Consider the following 21,296-nt stretch of genomic DNA (forward strand, 5'->3'; position numbering starts at 1 on the left):
ATTCACAATCTAACCTTGATCTGCTTTTCCATTCTCATGTTTCTTTGCTTTTATGTTTGTTGTTTCATGTACATGCAATTTCCTTTTTCCATGTTTTTGCTAATGCTGTTTTTATCCAACCATGATGTTTTTCTTACCAAATTGCCCTGGAACAAACTTCAAATCCCATCTTAAAAGCTGCTTTCCCCATGAAACATCTTTAAGAATACATTTCCCCATCTGTAGTCTCTTTTTAAGCTCTCAGTTGACATATCTCTGTTACTTATCTGATTCATGTCTTCTATAGATTTTAAGGCCTTTAAGAGTAACTTATACTTCTGTATAGCCTTCACTGTGATAAGCACAATGATTGGTACATAGAAGGGCTACAATATAAATTTATGGAATTGATGAGTAATCTGATAGTGTCTAAGGGTAGAGGAATCCATTTCAAATGTTGGATCACCTTAATTTATTGCAATCAGACTATGAGATGTGGGAGGGTAACTAGGTAGCATGATATCTGATGTGATCATCAAATTTTACAAACATAAATGTGTTTTTAAATTTTTTTCATTGAATAAGTTTTCTTGGAACTCTGCTCTCATCTACCCCTCCTCCCATTTATTTCTTTAGAGGGTGTTTTAACACTGAGGGCAAAACCTCCACCTCCTGACTTATTTATTGACTGTTTCCAAAAGTTTAAACATGGATTTAACCTTCTGGTAAGTGAAATTTATTAATATACAATTAAGAGAAACAAACGGAAGAGATCAAAGTCTAGCCAGGATGTACCTGATCAAATTAAGAGATTAAATTGTTGTTATAGATTTTTTTTTGTATGTGTGTTTTGATTTGCCTTTCATTGGAAGAGCAGATTGCAAAAATCTGTATATCTAAGAGATTTAATCAGAAAAGAATGACTCCAGTCTTTTAAAATGAAATTCTCCTAATCTAACTCACGCTTGCTAATTAAGATACAAAAAAGTGAAACTAGTAGTAAAAACCTCTTCTCTGAGTCTATGTTGAACCTTTTTGAATGTCTGCCTTTGTCTCGATTACATCATAGTAATAGGCTTGCCTGATTGTTTAATGTTACAGGCCAAACTGAAGTCTCACATCCAGAATCCTAGTGCTGCAGATTTGGTTCACTTTTTATTTACTCCATTAAATATGGTAAGATTTTATTAATTTAAGAAAGTAATTATTCTTAGCATGTTTTCAACCCCACGTGTCTGTCTAGATTATCTAGACAGTTTTTCTTCCTTGCCTTGCATGGGTACTATTTCTTTTGCCATCTACTGTGAACACTGAGTATGTGAAATTTGAGAGTTGAAAAGAACCTTAGAAATCATCTAGTCCAAACACCTGATTTTATAGCTGAGGAAACTGATGTCTCTGATAGAGCTAGGGAAATGAAAAGAAATAAAGACTTATTGGATACTAGTGTTTCAGTATATACTAGTATGTAATATAAATGGCTTGAACAATATAGAAAATTTTCTCTTTCTCACAAAATAAGCTAGGTGTGAGGAGTCCAATGCTGGATGGATGTCTTTGCTCTGTGAAGTCACTCAGAGGTCCAGATTTCTTTCAGTGAGGTGTTCCTCCATCTCCAGAGCTATCTCTGATTCAATCACTTATTCATTCATTCATTTTTTCAACAAATATTAACTGAGAGCCTGCTATGTGCTTGGCATAGGAACAAAACACATAAATTCTTATCAGGACTTACGTTGTAGTGTGGAGGGGCAGTCAATAACCTAAATAATGTATAAATAATTCACCCAAAATAAATGCTATGTGGAAAAATACAGCAGAGAAGGAGAACAGGGAGTGCTGTGTGTTTGTGTGTGTGTGTGTGTGTGTGTGTGTGTGTGTTGTGGAGTATTACACTTTTTGAGTAGGGTTGGTTAAGGGAATGACTTACTGAGAAGGTATCATTTGAGTAAATGAAGTGAGGAATGAGTCATGCGGGTTTCTGAAGGAAGAGAATTCCAGACAGAGAACAGCTAATGCAGATGCACTGAGATGGTAACATACAAGTCACGTTCTTGGAAGAAATAGGTACCGTGACTTGAATAGAATGAGGGGGGAGATCTCAGCTAGAGGGAGATGAGGTCAGCAAACAGGAGGACATATCTTATTGGTCTTTATAGGTGATTGTGAAACCTTTGACACTTTGGGAGGGGTTTCAGCTGAAAAGGATTGCTCTGGCTGCAATGTTTAGAAATTTGAGGGAAGAAGGGACTGAGCTGGCTATGGAAATAATCCAGATGGGAGATTATGTTGTTTGGACCACGTAACATTGGAGGTGGTGAGATTTCATTCTGGTTTTTTATTTTTAATTTTTTATTTTATTTATTTACTTTCTTAATTTTTTTCTCTTTTTTTGTGGCTGGGTTGGGTCTTCACTGCTGTGTGTGCACTTTCTCTAGCTGCAGCAAGTGGGGGCTACTCTTTGTTGCGGTGCATGGGCTTCTCATTGCAGTGGCTTCTCTTGTTGCAGAGCACGGGCCCTAGAGCATGTGGGCTTCAGTAGTTGTGGCACACGGGCTCAGTGGTTGTGGCACACGGGCTCAGTGGTTGTGGCTCACGGTCTCTAGAGAGCAGGCTTAGTAGTTGTGGCGCACGGGCTTAGTTGCTCCGCGGCATGTGGGATCTTCCCGGACAAGGGATTGAACCCGTGTCCCCTGCATTGGCACGTGGATTCTTAACCACTGTGCCACCAGGGAAGTCCCTCATTCTGGTTATTAAACAGAAGCAACACGATTTGGTGGTAGGTTGGAAGTGTTGTGTGAGAGTCCAGGATATCTCCAAAGTTTTGGCTTAAGACTGGAAGGATGGACTAATTATTAACTGAAATGGGGAAGACTGTGGGTAAGGCAGGTTTGGACCAGAAGGTAAGGAATTCCCTTCAGACAGTGTCAAAAGTGACTTATATCCAGATGGAGAAATTTGCATTGGTAGTTGAATGTATGAATTTGGAGTTCAGTGGAGAAATCAGGCCTAGAGTTATAAATCCTGTGCATGCAAAGCCAAGAAATTGGATGATGTCACCAAGGGAGTGATGATAAATAAAGAAGAACAAGGGCTGATGGAGCCTTAGGTAATTTCAGTGATTGGAGAGTGAGAAGAACCAGCAAAGAAGAGTGAGAAGAAGCAGGAAGTCAGGAGAAGCAAAACAGGAATATCATGGTAGGTATCCTGTAAGCCAAACGAAGAAACTGTTTCCAAGAGGAGGAATTGAGATACTCTGTCAGGCATTTCTATGGTGGAAGCTGACTTACCTCCCTGTCCTTGTAACAGTAGTACAAAGGCAAAGAATTGTCTTTAAGGAGGTGACTCCAAACTTAGACAATTTCTGCTGTTATCCAGTTGGCGGGAGCTCCCTCATACGGCCATCCCTAACACCAAAGGCATGTAGTCTCCACCAGAGTGGCTATGTGTCCATCTAAAATGTAGGGGCTTCTCTTTCTAGAAGGGAGAAGAAGAGAATGGATACTAGGGGGACAATTATCAGTCTTTGGGAGGCCCATATGTGCCAGGTCTAGTGATATGTACATAATACAGATTTTCCCCTGGAAAACTCCCTTCTTGCACATGTGTTTTTTTACATAAGGTATAATTTTTGAAGATAACAAAATGGTGCATTGGAAACAATTCCTTCTGTGAAGGAGCTGGATGTTTCCATGAGTTTGTCCAGCAAAAGGTTATACCACTTGTCTCATAGGCTGGGATCCAAGATACACATTTTCGTTTTCTAGATTTTCAGTACCCAGGTATGCTCTTTTCTTATACGTTTAATGAAATAGGTGCAGTAATATACTTCCCTTCCCATTTTCCATTTCTTATATTTGCAAACGGTCTAATAGTGGTTTTTCCAAGCTAACATATACCACCATCTTCTCCACAGGACAGCTGGGAGAATTAGCTGAAATAACATTTGAGTGCAAAAACAAAAGTGCTGGGATTTGGGAAAAGCATGGCAACAGAAAGCAGATGGAACAGCTGTTGGCCTTACACACTGACAGATTCCAAAAGAGACTGGGCTACAAGTCACCCTTTTCTACAATTCCACAAGACCACAAATTTGATAGGTCATTCCTCCTTTTGTGGAGAGGGCAAGTGAGAGAGGAATGGAAAGAAGGCAGAATCTCTTTCTTTTAAATACTTCTCGGAGGACAGAGTTTCCTATTTGATGGGCCAAGACAGGGATGTGTGGAGTGGTTTTTTTTTTTTTTTTTTTTTTTTGGCGGTACGCAGGCCTCTCACTGTTGTGCCTCTCCCGTTGTGGAGCACAGGCTCCGGACTCGCAGGCTCAGCGGCCATGGCTCACAGGCCCAGCCGCTCCGCGGCATGTGGGATCTTCCCGGACCGGGGCACGAACCTGTGTCCCCTGCATCAGCAGGTGCACTCTCAACCACTGCGCCACCAGGGAAGCCCATGTGGAGTGGTTTTGAATGGTTCATCCTGTCAAAAGAGCAAATAATTGCTTTGTAGAATAATAATAGCAGCAATGATAATTGTTAGTAGTGTGATTATTTCCATGATTTTTTTTAAAGGGTAAGAATGGTAACTGTGAAGCAGATAAATTTCACTAATTTGATTTAGAGCATATGAAGACCATGGTCATTGAGTTCTTTAATCTTTATAAAAAATGGAGCAAATTCAAGCATTTCTCATAGGTTTTGCTTGATTATCAGAAAAAAACGAGACAAAGAATCCAAGTATCAAAAAGGGATAAATCTCATCCTTCTTTCCCCAAGCGTAACTAGACAAGACCTGAAGTAGAATATGAAATGAATATTGCTTACAAACATAGGAAAGTACGTAACCTTATCAACATGAATGTCAGAACTGGGTGATAAGCAATTGGAAGGTGAAAGTCCGAGCCTACATCAATAATTTATGAATGCTTCCGCACGTTGTTGCTATAAATAGAGTATCCGATTTCTACTTGTTTAGTTATTGTTGAATAATTGTTGCTTTTTAAGCTCTTTTAAAAATTAGATCAAGGCCATCCATATGCAAATAAAGTGATGCTAGCTCATTAACAAAATTTTTATTCTTTATTCAACACATTTGATACTATCTTAGTTTGAGTGTTAGGAAGTATTGTTTATAAAGCAGTTTTTGCCACCTCTTCTCATTCCTTTCACAAGTCTTTCACAGATCATAAGTAGATATCTAGACATTACACAGAGTAGGACTATAAAATAGTGGGACTGGTTTCCCTAACAGACAAAAATTAGTCTTTGTGATCAGGCTATGTATCTGAAAACATTGCTTTATTTTATATTTTCTTTTCTCAAAAATGACTCCTTATTAATGGTCTCCCAAACATAGTACTTCTATTGCTTCTTTTAATGTTCTGTCTGCGGAGTCCCAGACATTTCACTTGGACAAGAGAGATGGAAAGGAACATTAATTCAGGGCCTGCTACCAGTCAGACAAAATTTAGTGGCTTTAAACCTTGAGTGTCCCTCCCTGTATCCTCAGCATCTCCACGCAAGCGTACCCACAGCACACACGCAGGCATGTGTGCCTACTTACATTCTTCAGAGGGAACTATGGCCCATAGCCTTTTATTTACTTTCCTTTGTTCCATTCCCTATTCCCACTGTTAAACCAAAGATCTTTAATATTTCTTTACTTCTTTACTATCCCTCTCAGTTATTCCTGCTTATTTATTAGCGCTTATAAGGCTTGGACGTTAAAAAAAAAATAAATCACTATGCCAGGCTTTCAGGGTAGGTTTTGTTCTCAAGTAAGGGTCTACCCACCTCCTTTATCCTTCATCTTTTCTTTCACTTTTTCTCATTCATACCCCTAACCCTGTGTCTTCTGCAGTTCAAAGTCAGATAAGTTTTGGTCCAAGCTCTCAAGGGAGGAGAACTGAAAAATAAGGCCCAACTTACAATGGCATGTGTAGCTGATATGCATGCTTGAGGACCCCAGGGTGCCTCAGAGTTACACTGTGGGGTTAAGAAGGGCTTCTCAGAAGAGGTGATACCCGAGGAGAGTTCTATTTAAAATGATGGGGAAGGGCCTTCTGAGGGCTGGGACACAGCATGTGCGAAGACACAGAGGAATAAAACAGCATAGCAGGCTCAGCACCCCTGGATGACTGGAGAGGAATCGACTCTTGGTCAGGAGCCATTCAAAAAAAAAAAATCCCTTTATCCTTGTGCCGTATCTCTGGAAAGGTGAGATTTTTATAAAAGGGCTCTGGTTCCCGCTCCAGGAGATTACCACTCCTTAACCAGGAAATGGTCCCCAAGTAATAAAATTGGAGCAGCTTTCAGACACCTACTTATCATCATTTTGCTTATCAGAGAGTAGCACCTGTTTATTTGTTTTTGCTAATCATTAAGTTATCTCTTTTAAATCAGGGCAATTTCCTAGAATTAAATTCTGGGAAGAAACACCGTCGATTCGGAGGACCACGTCTCATCTTTTCTCTCCCCTTTCTCTCTGGATCTTTTATTTTTGTATGTCTTTATAGACACAGCCATAGACTTAACTCGAGCCTCGCTTCTCCCTAAAGTACTCATTTCTGGAACCATATTGTTCAAGTTTGACATAATAGATTTTCCAGTAGAAATACATATATATTTTTTTAAGGCAGTGATCGTTAAACCAGCTGACTTAGAATTCTCTGGATAGCCATTAGTACTTCCCAGGCAAAGTACAGTCCTATGAAGCCAATAGATAGATCCTGTGAAAGTTGTTAATCTATTAACTTTTCATCTTAGATGATTAGGCACCATTGGGCTGGAAAGACTGCTCTGGATGAAGATTTAATTTGAGTATATAAAAGCTGCTTGTTTTTATCATGGGTTTTTTTTAATCTACACATTTTGAAAATGTACAAATAATCATCATCTTCTTGCTGAAAAGTGATTTGTTGCCATTTTAGGTTGTGCAGGCCACAGGAGGTCCTGAACTAGCCAGTTCAGTACTCAGCCCTCTACTGACTAAGGACACAATCGATTTCTTGAGTTACACTGTCAACGTCGATGAACGGCAGCTGTGGGTGTCATTGGGAGACTCGTGGATGAAATCCAGGTAAACATATATATGAGTCTAGCATCGAATACCTATAATACTTTAAGTATTGTTCTTTGTCTAGTACATGAATCTAGTGAGAGATTTATTTAACCTTCTATGTATGAAGGAGTAGGTGTTGTAGATGAAAAAGGCTAAACCCTTAAAAAGCTGGAGGTCTAGTGGAGAACATAGAAGTGTGCAGTGTAAGATACGATGAGTACCAGGGGTGACTCATAAATAAACTGCTGTCACTTGGCAAGATGGAGTCGTCAGGAAGAGGGTTTAGAGACGAGGGTGCTTAGCTTTCAAAGAAGAGCTGGCATTTAAAATCAACAGATAATAACACTAGGAGGTATATGTGTATAAACAAGGGTGCACATACAGTGTTTGCTAGGCACTCTTCCATGCACTTTACATAGGTTCCATTTTTGTGCTATTTTACGGGTGAGGCAACTGAGGCAAAGACAGGTTAAGTAATTTGCCCAAGGCCACACAACTCGTAAGCGACAGACCTGGGATTTGAATCCAGGCAACCTGGCCCTGAAATAGATGTTTGTAATTATTTTGCTCAGCTGCCTTTCAGCAGGATGAGTAGGATTTCCACAAATACGTAGCAGGGAAAGGGCCTGCTCAGTAGAGAGAGCAGCATGACTGAAGCCATGAAGCAAAAAGTCAAGAGAATGGAGCGTGAATGTGGGTTTAGCCGGAGTATAGACTTTGGGTAGAGGGGGATTGTGGAGGATGGGGAACGGAGGAATAGTGATGAATGAGGTGTACAGAAATGAGCAGGGCTGGGTTCAGCCTCCCAGTGCCACGCTAAGGAGCTGGAGTACGGTTCTGTAGGCTGCGGAGAACCAATAGCTTTGTGAATAGGAGCGCGACACAACCAGACCTTCGAAAGATCAGTCTGGTCATTGAGTCTAATAAGGACACGGACAAAAGTTACTAGAGGCGTGAGGCCCCTTGGGACGATAATGCAATAGTAGAGGTTCCTTATTAATCAGCATTCCCTGGGACTAGAACCATGGTGGTGGGAATGGAAAAGAGGAGGGGATACGTTTAAGAATTGTATCTCATCAGTAAGGTGACTGTGGAAAAGAAGTCACTAACAACTGCAGGATTCAAGTTTGCTGAGCCAAGCAAGTTATAAAAATATTTCTCATTTCATTGTATGTGATTAAATAATTTCTGCTTTCCTCATTTATTTGAATCTTTTTATTTCTCTCACTACTTAGAGGAAATCATTCAGTATGGTCACTTGAAAGTTTGTCTTCGTAATGCTTTTAGGCTAGCCTGAAAGTAATGGACCAATTCATATTTTTTTTCTGCTGTTCTTCTATTGAAATATATATAAACCATTCCCACTCAGATTTTGGACTTTGGCACCTGCTTGTGTGGGAATATGGTTTACACATGGAGTGGTTTACCAAACAGAAGATTCTTTAAGGGCACTGCAGTTGTTGCTTTTTGATTGAAAATGTTATGTAAATTTATTTCTGCATATTATTTATATATTAATGTAGCATATTGTATCATTTATATATCATACTATGTAAAAACTGGTTAAATAGATTTCTTAAATCTATTAGATTTATGTAGGTTATGATTTTATGGTAAGCCTAGGTAGGGATCTTTTCATTTTTTTCCCATAAACCCTATTAAATTTATCAGATCTCATAGTACTAAAATAGTTCAGGGTTTTTAATTTCTTTGTCTTGGGTCCTACCTCAAAATGAGAAAATTAATGACTATTAGGAAACCTACCTCAAAAGGAACTCATATTGTTAGCCCTTGACATGAGAAAATGGTCATTTCAGATCCTAATTATTTAGAGTATTAGGAAGTGAATATACCAACTTAAAAACTCATAAAGATAAAAAAGAATCCTAAAGGAACATAATAACCAGAATCATTTCATCACAGTAGAAGTATAACCTGAAGAATTAAATCATGTGTGAAAAATAAAACAACATATTTTAGCAGAATTTAATAATGTCTCTCCCAGTTATTTTTGTGGTTCATGAGTGATTAGGAGCTTATAGGAATAAGTGTCAGAGTTACTAAGTAATGAATGGGTCATGATTATATTACAGATTAGTACTAACTTGATTTTACTGATGAAAACCTAGCTGATCCATTCAATTTATAAAATCAGTAATGTGCTTCATTTTAGGGGACTTCATAACTTAAAAGATCATGAGCCTTAAGGATATTGTCTTCTGTTTGTCTTTTGAAAAATACATCTCGTATCAGGAGGCTTCATGATGATGGGAGGGGAGTGAAGGGAAAGACGAGGATCAGAAACGATTTGATGCTTAGAGAAGCTTATGTCCTAAGTTCTCACCAGACTTCTAGCTTCACATTCCTTTCTCAAATTGTCAAAGATGTATATTTATGTTAAAAGGTTGAATTAATGGAGAATTGAGGCAATGTAGCGAAAGCAGATCATAAAGTAGAATTCAGACTTCCTTTCATTGTATCAGCATCAAATACTAGCATAAACATGTTTACCTTCTCTGTTTGGATAGAAAGAGGGCAGACTACGTGTGAATTGTTTTTGTTGTTATTTGTTTTTGTTTTTTTTGTGGCTAGCCTTACTGAAGATCATTTTGAGCATGGAGGTGTTTCTTAATTTTGCTGTTCGTATGTCTTAATGTCCTTCTGCAGAGCAGAGTGGCCAAAAGAACAGTTTATCCCACCCTATGTCCCACGGTTCCGCAGTGGTTGGGAGCCCCCGATGCTGAACTTCATGGGAACATCGGTGGAGCCGGATCTCTATCAACTGACTGAGTCCGTGGCAAACGCAGCAGAACAGCATCGCAAGCAAGAAACAAAAAGATTATCCACGGAGGTAGTCTTTCAATATCATCTTTTGTGGGAAGTGCAGTAATCTGTGTGTTCTCTTGTAATTCTGATTGTGAGTTCTCCCTTTACTGATCTGAAGATTGTTCTCAAATCAATGACTAGATGTCCTGCTGCTCTTAGGTACCTCTCACCTCTTTGTCATGGTGACAGTTGCTCTGTTTCCCTGTGAAGCCCAAACCCAGCCTGTATCACACCTCACAGCCTGCCAGCTCTCCTCCTTGAGCCCTGGTGATCCCGTCCTTTGGACTGTGTACTTTCCCTGCTTATCAGGGAATTGCCCCACTGCTGCTTGGTCTGTTCTTTCTATTTTCCTCTCCTGTCATCAGACCCTCAAGACAGTTCCTTGACCCAGGACCTTTAAGCCCCTCCCAAGCAGCTCTTTCCTGAATGTCCCATTTCTTTCTTTCTTTCTTTTATTTTTTGGCCTCATTCTAAACCTCCCAAAGTCCTATCAACCTGGCTAGAAGGCCAAAGCTCCTCCTGGACTCCAGTCCCAGGTCCAAATGATGACTTATAACACTATTACATCCTGAGGAGATCATAAAATATAGTGTATCTTTTACGATCTTTAGTAAGCTTTAGATGATGATTTATTGGGGGAGCAAATTGAGGGATTGAAATTGGGTATGATTATCTCTTCACATTCCTTAAAAATGATTTTTCTATGACAATTCTTGTTCTGACAGAAAAGAAAATTAAACACTACCTAAAGCTGAACCAAACTGAGCGGACGATCACAACCCAAGGAGTTAGATGAATGAGGTCTAGTTTGAAGAAGCAACAGAAAATTAATGACTAGGTCCTCCTTGAAGTCCTGTTCATTTCCTTTATTTAATTCCTTAGATTAATCTTCTCCGATCCCTGTGGGTATTTACAATGTGGCAAATATGATATCAAGGAATGAATTAGGAAACTAGAGTATATCCTGACTTTTAGGGAGAAACATTTATATAAATTAAACTTCTTAAAATCGTTTCTTTCGACAATAGCCATAGTATTATAGAAGATTGCTTAAATTCTGAAACTTTAAAAATAAAGCAAATATACTTCTCTGAAAGTAATATTTTTCTACTGTAATTATTTTTTCCTCTGGCTGCATATAATGGTACCGGTGGATTCTGTAACTGCCCTTCCCTCTAACTGAGTGATTAAGAAGGTGACCTCACAGTTCTGGGTGCAGGTTAGCAGACATATGTCCCTAGCTGTATTTTATAGTTCAGACCTCATCACAATGAATTTTCCTTCCTCATAAAGGGAAACTTTTCTAGAGTAAAAAAATGTAGTCAAACATGAAATTATGATACACTTGCTGTTGCCATAGTTACAGCTGAGTATTTTCAAATCATAGAAATTTCTAGTTTACAGTCCTCATATCTTAAATAAGAAAATATATCCACTTTATAATGCATGCCTCAGAAATTCACTTTTGTGAGTTCTTTTTCAATTTGTTTATTTAAAGAGAGAGTAATGTGTTCTGGCTTCCAGTATAAAAGTTTGTCTACTCTCAGAGAATAACTTTCAAAGAAGAATTATTGAGAATTCTTCCTCGTAATGAGTTATCATTTTCCTGTTGTAAACTATTGTCCATTTTATGGCTTAAGCACTTATTCAGAGGTTTGAAAAAAATGAATTGAAAAGCACCTGCTAGCAGTTCTATGGGATTTTATATCTTAAGATTTTGTTGGAAAAGAGACCAAAGTAATGGTGACTTAAACATGTGTAACATGCAATCGTCCCCAGAAGAGAGATTTTATTATACTTTATTGCACCTATAATAAATGCATTCAGAACAAGACTTGGGTGATTCAGGATCTGGTGGCATAGGTGACAAGGCATGACAAATATGGGTGGCAGTACTCAGCTTCTTTCCTTTCTCTGAAGCAGCAGCCGCCCTGAGCAGTGTTGTGTAGTCATCACAGTTAGTCACTTGTCATCATTTCTCTCCTCCCTTCTCATATTGCCAGTCACTCGCAGGACCCAGTGACTTTATACTGTCCAACCTCGCTGTTATGTTCAGAGCCAGGCAGAAGGTGTGGGTGATTCTGTTTCCTCAACTCCTCCCTTTTATAACAGCATTTAACAACAACAAAAAAAATGGCCTGATCATGTAGGGAAGTGCTAAACTGAATTAATTAAGCCATTTGTTCTTTATTTTATTTTTTAATTCCAGCTTTATGGAGGTGTAATTGACAAATAAAAATATAAGATATTTAAAGTGTGCATCGTAATGATTTGATATATGTGTACACTGTGAGAGGACTCCCCCCCATCTAGCTAAATAACACATCCATCTCCTCACATATTTATCTGTTGTTGTTGAGAACATTTAAGTTCCACTCGCTTCGAAAATTTTAATTATATAATACAGTGTCATCAACTATAGTCACCACATTTTTATTAGATCCTTAGACCTTATTCATTTATAGCTGAAAGTTTGCACCCTTTTACCAACCTCTCCCTCTGTCCCCCACCCCCAGCTCTGGCAACCACTTTTCTACTCTCTGTTTCTATGAGCTTGCCTCTTTTTTTTACATTCCACATATAAGTGATATCATGTGGTGTTTGTCTTTCTTATTTCACTTAGTATAATGTCCTCAAGGTTTATCCATGTTGTCATAAATTGCAGGATTTTCTTCCTTCTCATGGCTGAATAATATTCCGTTGTATATACATACATACCACATCTTACTTATCCACTCATCTGTGATGGACACTTAAGTTGTTTCCAGATCTTGGCTATTGTGAATAATGCTGTAGTGAACCTGGGGGTTCAGAATTCTCTTTGAGATCCTAGGTTCATTTTCTTCAGTATTATACCCAGTAGTGGGACTGCTGAATCATATGGTAGTTCTATTTTTAATTTTTTGAGAAACTTCCATACTGTTTTCATATGGCTTCACCAATTTACATTCCCACCAACAGGGCACAGGGGTTCCCTTTTCTCCACATCCTTGTCAATGTTTGTTCTCTCTTGTCTTTTTGACAATAGCTGTTATCAGGTATGAGGTGATATCTCAGTGTGGTTTTGATTTGCATTTCCCTGATGATTAGTCATGCTAAGCACCCTTACATATACCTGTTGACCATTTGTATGTCTTTGGAAAAATGTCTTTTTAGTTCCTCTGCCCATTTCTTAACTGGATTATTTGCTTTTTGCTATTGAGTTGTATGTGTTCTTTATCTATTTTGGATATTAACCTCTTATCAGATATATGATCAGGTATATGATTTCTCCCATGCTGTAGATTGCCTTTTCACTTTGTTGCTGGTTTAAGCTAAGGTATTGAAATGGTAAAAGTTGTTTATCTGTATTTGTATGTTAAGTGCAGTATCCTGATATATATTCCACAGGAGTAATATAATGCGGGTACTTTGACATCAAGAGCAGTCCATTGGAGACACCTCACCTACACTGTCTGTGGATGAACTCAGCCCTACTCCTGCCAACTTTGTCATTTGAATTAACTACAGTAAATGTGCATTCAGAACTTTTCTAAATCATTCCCAATTTCAAATATTCTGTCCCAGTGAATCCATAAACAATTGAAATTCCAACGCTTTAGGGTCTGTTGTGCATCCACCATACTTCATTTTACATAAGGAAACAATACAAAATTCATAGATGAACTTTTTTGGTTTGTTTCTTTGTTTTTGCCCCATAGCTTTAAAGCCATGCTGCTTAATGGGACCCGTAGATTTCGGTTCTCCCTCCTGGTAGCCCGTTAGGCTCATGTCTGCGTTGTGTTAACTGCAAAAAGAAGTGGCTCCAGCTTTGTCTTATCCTGGACTGTTGACTCTCAGGATCAATGTGTTTTTGCGTTTCTGTGTTTTCCTTAACAGTAAATCCGATAATAGTGCTGCCATTTAAAAAAAATAAAAAATAGTGTCCATATACATTTAAAAAATGAGAATAATGAGAGAGGGTGGTATAATTTTAACACATAGAATTCAGATGATTTTCATGTGATAGTATTTACTTTGCTAGGGTGGTAAAGGTCTGTTTCTTAAACATAGAAAGCAAAAGTTAAGGGTTTCATTGTTGCTGTTTTTAAACCAGTTTTATTTTATACAAGCTGTTAAAGTCTGCCTAATACCAAAATCACCTATTACTGAAATTCCAGAGGAAAGAATTTATTGCTTTTATACAATAAAAGCATTGGGTATTTCCTGAATTAAGATTTAGTCTTTGCACTAATTACTTTTCTTATTATAATTAGGTCTTGGGCAAAAACCCTCATTTCATAATTTATTAACATATAATAGTCAATCACTTGAAAATGAAACTGACCACAATGTAGTGGAGGGTTCTTGTTAACTGACGTCAGTGCTCATTCAAATAGTATTGGTGATTCTTTAATCTTTCCTCCTCTGTCTTTCAGCACTCCAGTGTATCAGAGTATCCTCCAGCTGATGGGTACACAGTATTCAATAACATTTATGGAAGAGGGCCCCATCTGGACCAAGGGGAAGCTGCTGTTGCTTTTAAGCCAACTCCTCAACGCCATGTAGATAGGTAACATTTCATGGGCATCATTTGGAGAGCTGTGGACGATTATCTCTGGTTTAGTGCAAACAGAGGTGCTAGCGTCTGCACTGTTCACTGCTTCTTTGAGCTTTCCATCTAGTAATTGTTTGTTAAAATTTCAGTTGTTCCTTTATAGAGCTGGCTTTGATGAGCAAAGTCTCCAGTCTATAATTCTAACTTAGTGCAAATGCCATTGGATAACTTTCCATTTTTTAAAAGATGCCTCTGACAGAATCTGTGAATTAAGAAGAAGAATTGTTTTGAAACTCTCTAGTTTGTACCAGATGGTCTCTAAGGATCTTTCCAGCTCTGTAACTTTTAAAGGAAATAACTTCCATCTTTATCTCCCCCAATAAAAACAAACAAACCTTCCTTTAGATAGAAGTATTTAAACTAAGTATAAACTGAATATTTAAACAGAATCAATGCCTTATTTGCCATTTTTACCATTTCATTTTTTATATTCACTTTCCAGGTTTACATTTCATTTATTTTCCCATATTTTTCTCTCTCCAAAAATTCAATATAGGCAAAAATGGAGAATTGAGATGGGGAAGAAATAAATTGAATTGAAATAGGGTCACTTTTTCAATCTTGTTTGCAGTGTAAACTGCATGTGAGGTTTACATAGAGGCCAACCCATACACATAAGAGAAAGAAAAAAGGTGAAATATTGATAACACGGATATGGGAGAATGATCATTAAGATGAAGTGGGGTAGAGAGCTTGTCCTACCCCACTTTGAGGTACTTTCCTACCTCAAAGCCTGTCTTACTGTGAGTGTTACATGCCCTTAATTTCTCTTCAGTATATTCTTTTCTTAATAGAATCTAAAGAAGGTGGGATTTAAAATTTTGGTTTTTTGTCAGGGATGATAACAGAGGTAATACTTAAGTTAAATGACGTGGAAATGATACAGTTATTATTCTAAGGGCACCAGTAACGTATTAAATTCAGTACAAAGAAAAGTCGTCAATGAATAATACATTTTGAAAATGCCAACATATCAAAGAAGTTTGAATTGTAGATACAATTTTTAGGAGATACAGGTGAAAATCAGTTTTGAAGTTTAAAAATTATTTCATGGCAATTCTTCTTGAGAAACTTGTTCTTCATCCTAGTACTTTCTTTTTCCTTTTTTTTCTGTCTTAGCTGTCAGTATTCTAGAAATTATTTCAGATTAGTGAAGGAAATTCCATGGAGGGCTATTCAAGTATATAGATCTTAAGACTGTCAATATTTAGCCAGAGAAATAATTTTTTTAAAAGGAGTAAATTGTATATCTCAGTTGCCTTTATGGGTCCAATTTCTCCCCTAGGCTATTATAATAGGAGCTGGATAGTTTAATAGACAGCTGGATCATTGATGTTGCTAAGAAAATTTGTCATAATTATTGAAAAAACTGTCTGAAAGTTCTGGTCTGATACGTAATACAGAGGTTTGGAATTTGTTTTTACAGTAATTATTATTCATCTTAAACTCTATTACATGCCAGGAATGCATTAAATACCATATGAAGTATATTCACTCTTCAGTGAAATTACAGTGTCATTTAGGGAAACCGCCTATTGAATTTAGCACCCTCACCTTTGATGGATTATAGTTCACTGCTATTCAAAAGCAGTTCATGTTTTAGAGAAGTCTCAGATTATTGCCATCTCTGTGTCGACTCTGTATCAGCTGGGTATCTGTAACTCCAAATCAGAAACGGAGACCATGCATTTTGATATATTCTAGATCTCTTAAGAAACTTTGGTACATCTGAAAAATTACAGAGTGTGATTTTCAGATTGGTAACTATGGTCGGTGTCACCCACATTTAATCTATAGAGGGCAAGAAACTATAAACCATAAATATTTGTAAATTCTAAAGCACTTTGCAAGTGCATGCTGGGCAGTCACTTCTGAGACATGCAAGATAGCAAAGACTTCAACGAGAACTACAGTCAACTTTTCTTTTAACCAACCCACTGATTCATCTACACAGTGGCAGAGAGTTATTCTTCCCTTTGCTAAACAGTACATTCAACTCTCTGTTATCAGCAGTGATTTGGAGACAAGAACATGAGGGAGGAGAGAAAGATAGAAAACTGAAGTTACTGCTGTTTTGCTAACCTTTGGAGTGATTGAAACACGTTTCCCCCTCAAATGAAATTTTAATGGAACGTGATCATATAAAACTGGAGATAGGGGTAGGAAGTCCATGGAACACAGTTTAAAATTTATTATTATTAATAATATATAATAATTATTTGGCCATAATTTCACTTTTTCCACATTTTCTTAGTTTTTTAATATACCAAAAATTGCCTATATGGTTTACAGGCTATGATTTTCCTTTGTTCCTGTTTCTCTTCTCCTGGAGTTACTATCCAAGAGGTAGCAGATTACCTATGATGACAAGATATACTGTGCCCACAGCTGTCCTGCAGGCCCCGCTGTGACTCAGTATTCCAGACAATCTTGGTGGGCAGCAAGCAGAATGGCCACTTGACAGAGGAAGGATGACCAAACATCATTAGTGCCTTCCTGCTTTTTCTCTTACAAAGGAAATGTGGGGATGTAAATGGAGGAGAAGATTAGGGAGTAAAATTAGTTAAAAAATAATTAAAGTTATTATTTCATTATTGAAACGAAGAGAATATTATTACGTTGTTGATATACCAGGTTTTATTATATTATATAAAAGTATTTTAAAATTATGTTGTTAAATCTATTAATGGCCATTTAATGATTAAAAGAAGTATTTTGGGGCTTCCCTGGTGGCGCGGTGGTTGAGAGTCCACCTGCTGATGCAGGGGACACGGGTTCGGGAAGATCCCACATGCCGCGGAGCAGCTGGGCCCGTGAGCCATGGCCGCTGAGCCTGCGCGTCCAGAGCCTGTGCTCCGCAACGGGAGAGGCCACAGCAGTGAGAGGCCCGCGTGCCGCAAAAAAAAAAAAAAAAAAAAAAGAAGAAGTAGTTTATTTTTAAAGTTTTCTTTTTTAAAAAAATACTGCTTAACCCATTAACAAATTAACTAAGAAGTGTTATTACTTAACCCATACCTTCCTTTGCAATTTGGATAACTGGACAGGGCTTTCCTGAATATTGACACTTAGTCATAATTTTTTCATATATATTTGGTTAATGAATTGAAGACATTGCTTGAATTAGTGAAATCAACATATAATTTAAATTACCACTTTGGACATTATGTTTAGTCTCCTTTAATTTTATGAAACATGGTAACATCGACCATTACCCTGGTTCTTTCATGGTAGAAATGCTGGCTAACAAAGCAGTATCCAGTCTTTTGGATATTAGATTTAACAGACAAAGAATTCATAGATTTGCATTCTAGATTTGGCTTGGCACTAACTAGCTTTGTAATTTTGCATTATTTATTTTTACCCTAGCCATAGTTTGTTCATTTTAATGGTAAAATCTCCAAAATATAATCAAATCAAGTACTCATATTCTCATACTCTATAAAATATAATAAAATTAACCACTATCTAAACAACTTGTCCAAATGGTTTCTGGTAGGCACTGGCTTGCCTTAGTGTTTCACTTCTGCTTTCAGCCTTTAGGAAAAGCTAGCAGAGTGATTATCTTTTTTCTTTCTTTTTGTAGAAATTATGATCCACAACCCAAGAAATATGCCAAATCCAGGTATGACTTTGTGGCAAGGAACAACAGTGAGCTCTCAGTTCAAAAGGATGATATCTTAGAGGTAATAGAATTTTACCTTTTTTATACTCTTAATAAAGTTGATTTATTGTATTCCTTTTCTGGTATATATCTAAACCTTCCTCAAAGAAATGCTGAGGTCAAGAAATTATTCTTCAGTGTTAGTTTGTTTTACCAAGGATACACAGCATATTATAGATACCTATATCTGTTTAGGCGGGGTAGCTCCTTTATCTGTTTTTTGTTTCTTTGCGGGGGGGGGGGGTTGGATTTCTTGGCTTACTTTGCTCTCTTCCTCCTTCTGGCCTTTATTCATTCTGGAATCAAGGCTGGTCATCTCTTCAGATGTAGATGCACCATAATATTTTAATAAGAGAAAACATTTCCTCCTTCCTATTTTAGGACCCTTGCACAAATGTAACCAGCAGTGAGTGTGCTAATGGTTTTGGGAATAATCTCCCATGACTCTCAAATTTCTTTCTTCAGTTATAACTGAGACTTCATCTTCTTTAATATATAATATGGCATAGTTACAATAGTAAAAGAAAAAATGTTTTTATACCTTTCCTCTCTACTCTAAGGATGGAGACAATAGACCTTTTCCAAGTAACTCATCTTAAGTACTTCAAATACCGCAAATGGCTAAGCATTCTTGGGAGGTAATATGGACCTTGGGTAGAGTGATACCAAAGCTGTTCTATACTAGTAATTGTAATTCTTAGTGTAATTCCTGACAGTCATTTAACCCACAGTATGTTGATGCTGAGTCAGCGTATTAAAAGTGAAAACATTTTCTTGGTCAAAGAATAAAAATCGAACTTCCTTCGTGGTTCGGTTTGGGTACACAAATGCCGCCTTTATTTTCTTGCATGATGACAGATCCTTGATGATAGGAAGCAATGGTGGAAAGTTCTAAATGCAAGTGGAGATTCTGGATTTGTGCCAAACAACATTTTGGATATCGTGAGACCTCCAGAGTCTGGACTGGGGCGTGCGGATCCACCTTACACGCATACCATACAGGTAATTACAATTTTTGAGCAAAATTTAAGTTTTTCGAATTTTCAAGTTCATCTTTCCTAAACAGGGCTTAAACACTTTTTATGTATTAGTCATTTTGAGATTTAATTGACTGTATAATTTATACCTTTTTCCTAAGGCAACAGGGGGACAGTGGCTAGGGACATAAGGAAGAATTATACATATGTTTTTCTGATTGACTTCTTCAGGAAATTGCTCAAAATGTTTATCTCAGTGACTGTTCCTCTGAATGCTATTTTTTTCTACCCTATAATATTTTTGACATTTGGAGAAATAGTATTTCTGCCTCTTTACTCTTACCCAGAGCCCTCCTACCCAAGGGGCCTGATAGAGAATGGCCCTGAGACAGTGGCTGGAGTGTCTACCAGTTCATCTTCACCAGCCTTTGCTCTCATCCTCTATATAGACTTTGATTATAGCCTGTTTGCTTTCAACTTTCCAACTACCGAATCCTAATCCTTTTTTAAAAACTGCCTTCACATGGTAGACCCTCTACCCAAGTTTCAGCGCCATTATCTTTCTTCAGATGTGGTAATCACAAGAGACGAGGGCCGCCGCCATGTGCTTTTGAATCTGTGACAGGATCTCTAGAATCACACCTGCCGGCAGAGACGGAATGGATGGACTGTCCCATGCTTAGCCTCTGAACCTGTGGTAGCTACTTTCTCATGCCCCCAGGAAAATTCTTTTCATTTTCAGAATCTTGAGCAAAAGATCACATCTGACCCCATAATGATGTCATAAATTTGCGCAGAAGCTGAAACTGCATAGAATATGCAGTGAAATAGTGAAATTTCATGCCTAGGCTAAGTAAAATGCAGACTGTCCAAACCTAGAACTGTGGTCACGTGCTGCTATGACCATTCTGTACGGATTTCTGCCTCCTCATGGCATTCAAGCCCAGCGCAGGCCCTGCACTTATCCAGAGAGACTTCTGGCCTTATTAGAATTCGAGAATCAAGGAAACATGTAAAATAAAGGATAGATGTACAATTTATAGATCTTGATAACTTAAAGCGGTGGCAGTGGGAATTCTGTTTGCTGTGCTTATGTTTGGGCTGGCCTGATGTGCATATATATTATGTACTTATGTTATGTTCATCATTTGTCATTAGCTATTGATGCCAAAGAAGGAGTTTGAGTTATTCAAGGTATGGTCTACTCCATTTCCCATGGATTTTTGAAGTGAATTTTCTAACTTAGACTTAATACCTTTTTCTTTCCTAAGTTCTATCTTTTCTGATTTTTGTGATGTGGTTACCTGACATAATATAGGCTTCTGTCTGGTTTGTAAATACCAATTCTTTGTGTTCTTTCCTATAGAGGTTTTCACTGAATGCCTTAAGCAGTGTTAAAGAGTGTATTCCTAAACCAGTGATGGAGTGCATACCCTTTGAGCTATATGAACTGTTTTTTTTTTTTGTTTTTTTTTTTTTTGCGGTCGCGGGCCTCTCACTGTTGTGGCCTCTCCCGTTGCAGAGCACAGGCTCTGGACGCGCGGGCCCGCGGCCATGGCTCACGGGCCCAGCCGCTCCACGGCATGTGGGATCTTCCCGGACCGGGGCACGAACCCACGTCCCCTGCATCAGCAGGCAGATTCTTAACCACTGCGCCACCAGGGAAGCCCCTGAACTGTTTTTAATATTTAACTCATGATAAACAGTAAGAAGCACTATTTACAAAGGATATCCCTAGTTGTTGTATGTAGCAGAAGCCCAGATTTTATATATAAAATGTTAGAAACACTTAGCCAAATTTGTTTTTATTTGTGTGCATGGTTGCTAGGGATGGCAAACTCCCATAAAATAAGATACCCTAAAACTTGCAAATACTAACGTGAATTCTAAGTATTCTCCCCACCTGAGGTTTCCTAGGGAATTTAACCTCTCTTACCTTTCCTGTTTATTGTTCAGTCTTGTTTTTTTCTTCAGTTTAGATTCCCGGCTTGGGCCATAAGTTGACTACTCTGTTTAAAGGTTGCTTCTGTGTAAAGCTGAACCCAAACTATTAATACGTATCATAGGTAGAGTACTTTTTGAGAACATAAAATTATTTCTCCTTTCTTGAACAGAGCCTCAGCTTATATTTTTGTCAACTTTGGCAAAACCAAGAAATTTTTTAAGTGCTCACAAGTTTCAGGAGTTTGTTTGGCTACTTTAT

The 21,296-nt window shown here is 37.9% G+C and overlaps 1 protein-coding gene across 6 annotated transcripts in view; it reads left to right on the plus strand.

The window, feature by feature from the left end:
- Positions 1 to 21,296, plus strand: part of EPS8 (EGFR pathway substrate 8, signaling adaptor) — a 261,244-nt gene that overhangs the window by 214,468 nt on the left and 25,480 nt on the right. For all 6 annotated transcript variants that reach the window (XM_079936969.1, XM_079936968.1, XM_079936971.1 and 3 more), the window contains 7 exons: positions 616 to 704; positions 1,081 to 1,155; positions 6,902 to 7,050; positions 9,700 to 9,883; positions 14,277 to 14,410; positions 18,039 to 18,138; positions 18,975 to 19,118. In XM_079936969.1, coding sequence (XP_079793095.1) covers positions 616 to 704; positions 1,081 to 1,155; positions 6,902 to 7,050; positions 9,700 to 9,883; positions 14,277 to 14,410; positions 18,039 to 18,138; positions 18,975 to 19,118 — 875 coding nt within the window. The remainder of the gene's footprint in view (positions 1 to 615; positions 705 to 1,080; positions 1,156 to 6,901; positions 7,051 to 9,699; positions 9,884 to 14,276; positions 14,411 to 18,038; positions 18,139 to 18,974; positions 19,119 to 21,296) is intronic.

Source organism: Stenella coeruleoalba (genome assembly GCF_951394435.1).
Source record: "Stenella coeruleoalba genome assembly, chromosome: 11".
Lineage (NCBI taxonomy): Eukaryota > Metazoa > Chordata > Mammalia > Artiodactyla > Delphinidae > Stenella > Stenella coeruleoalba.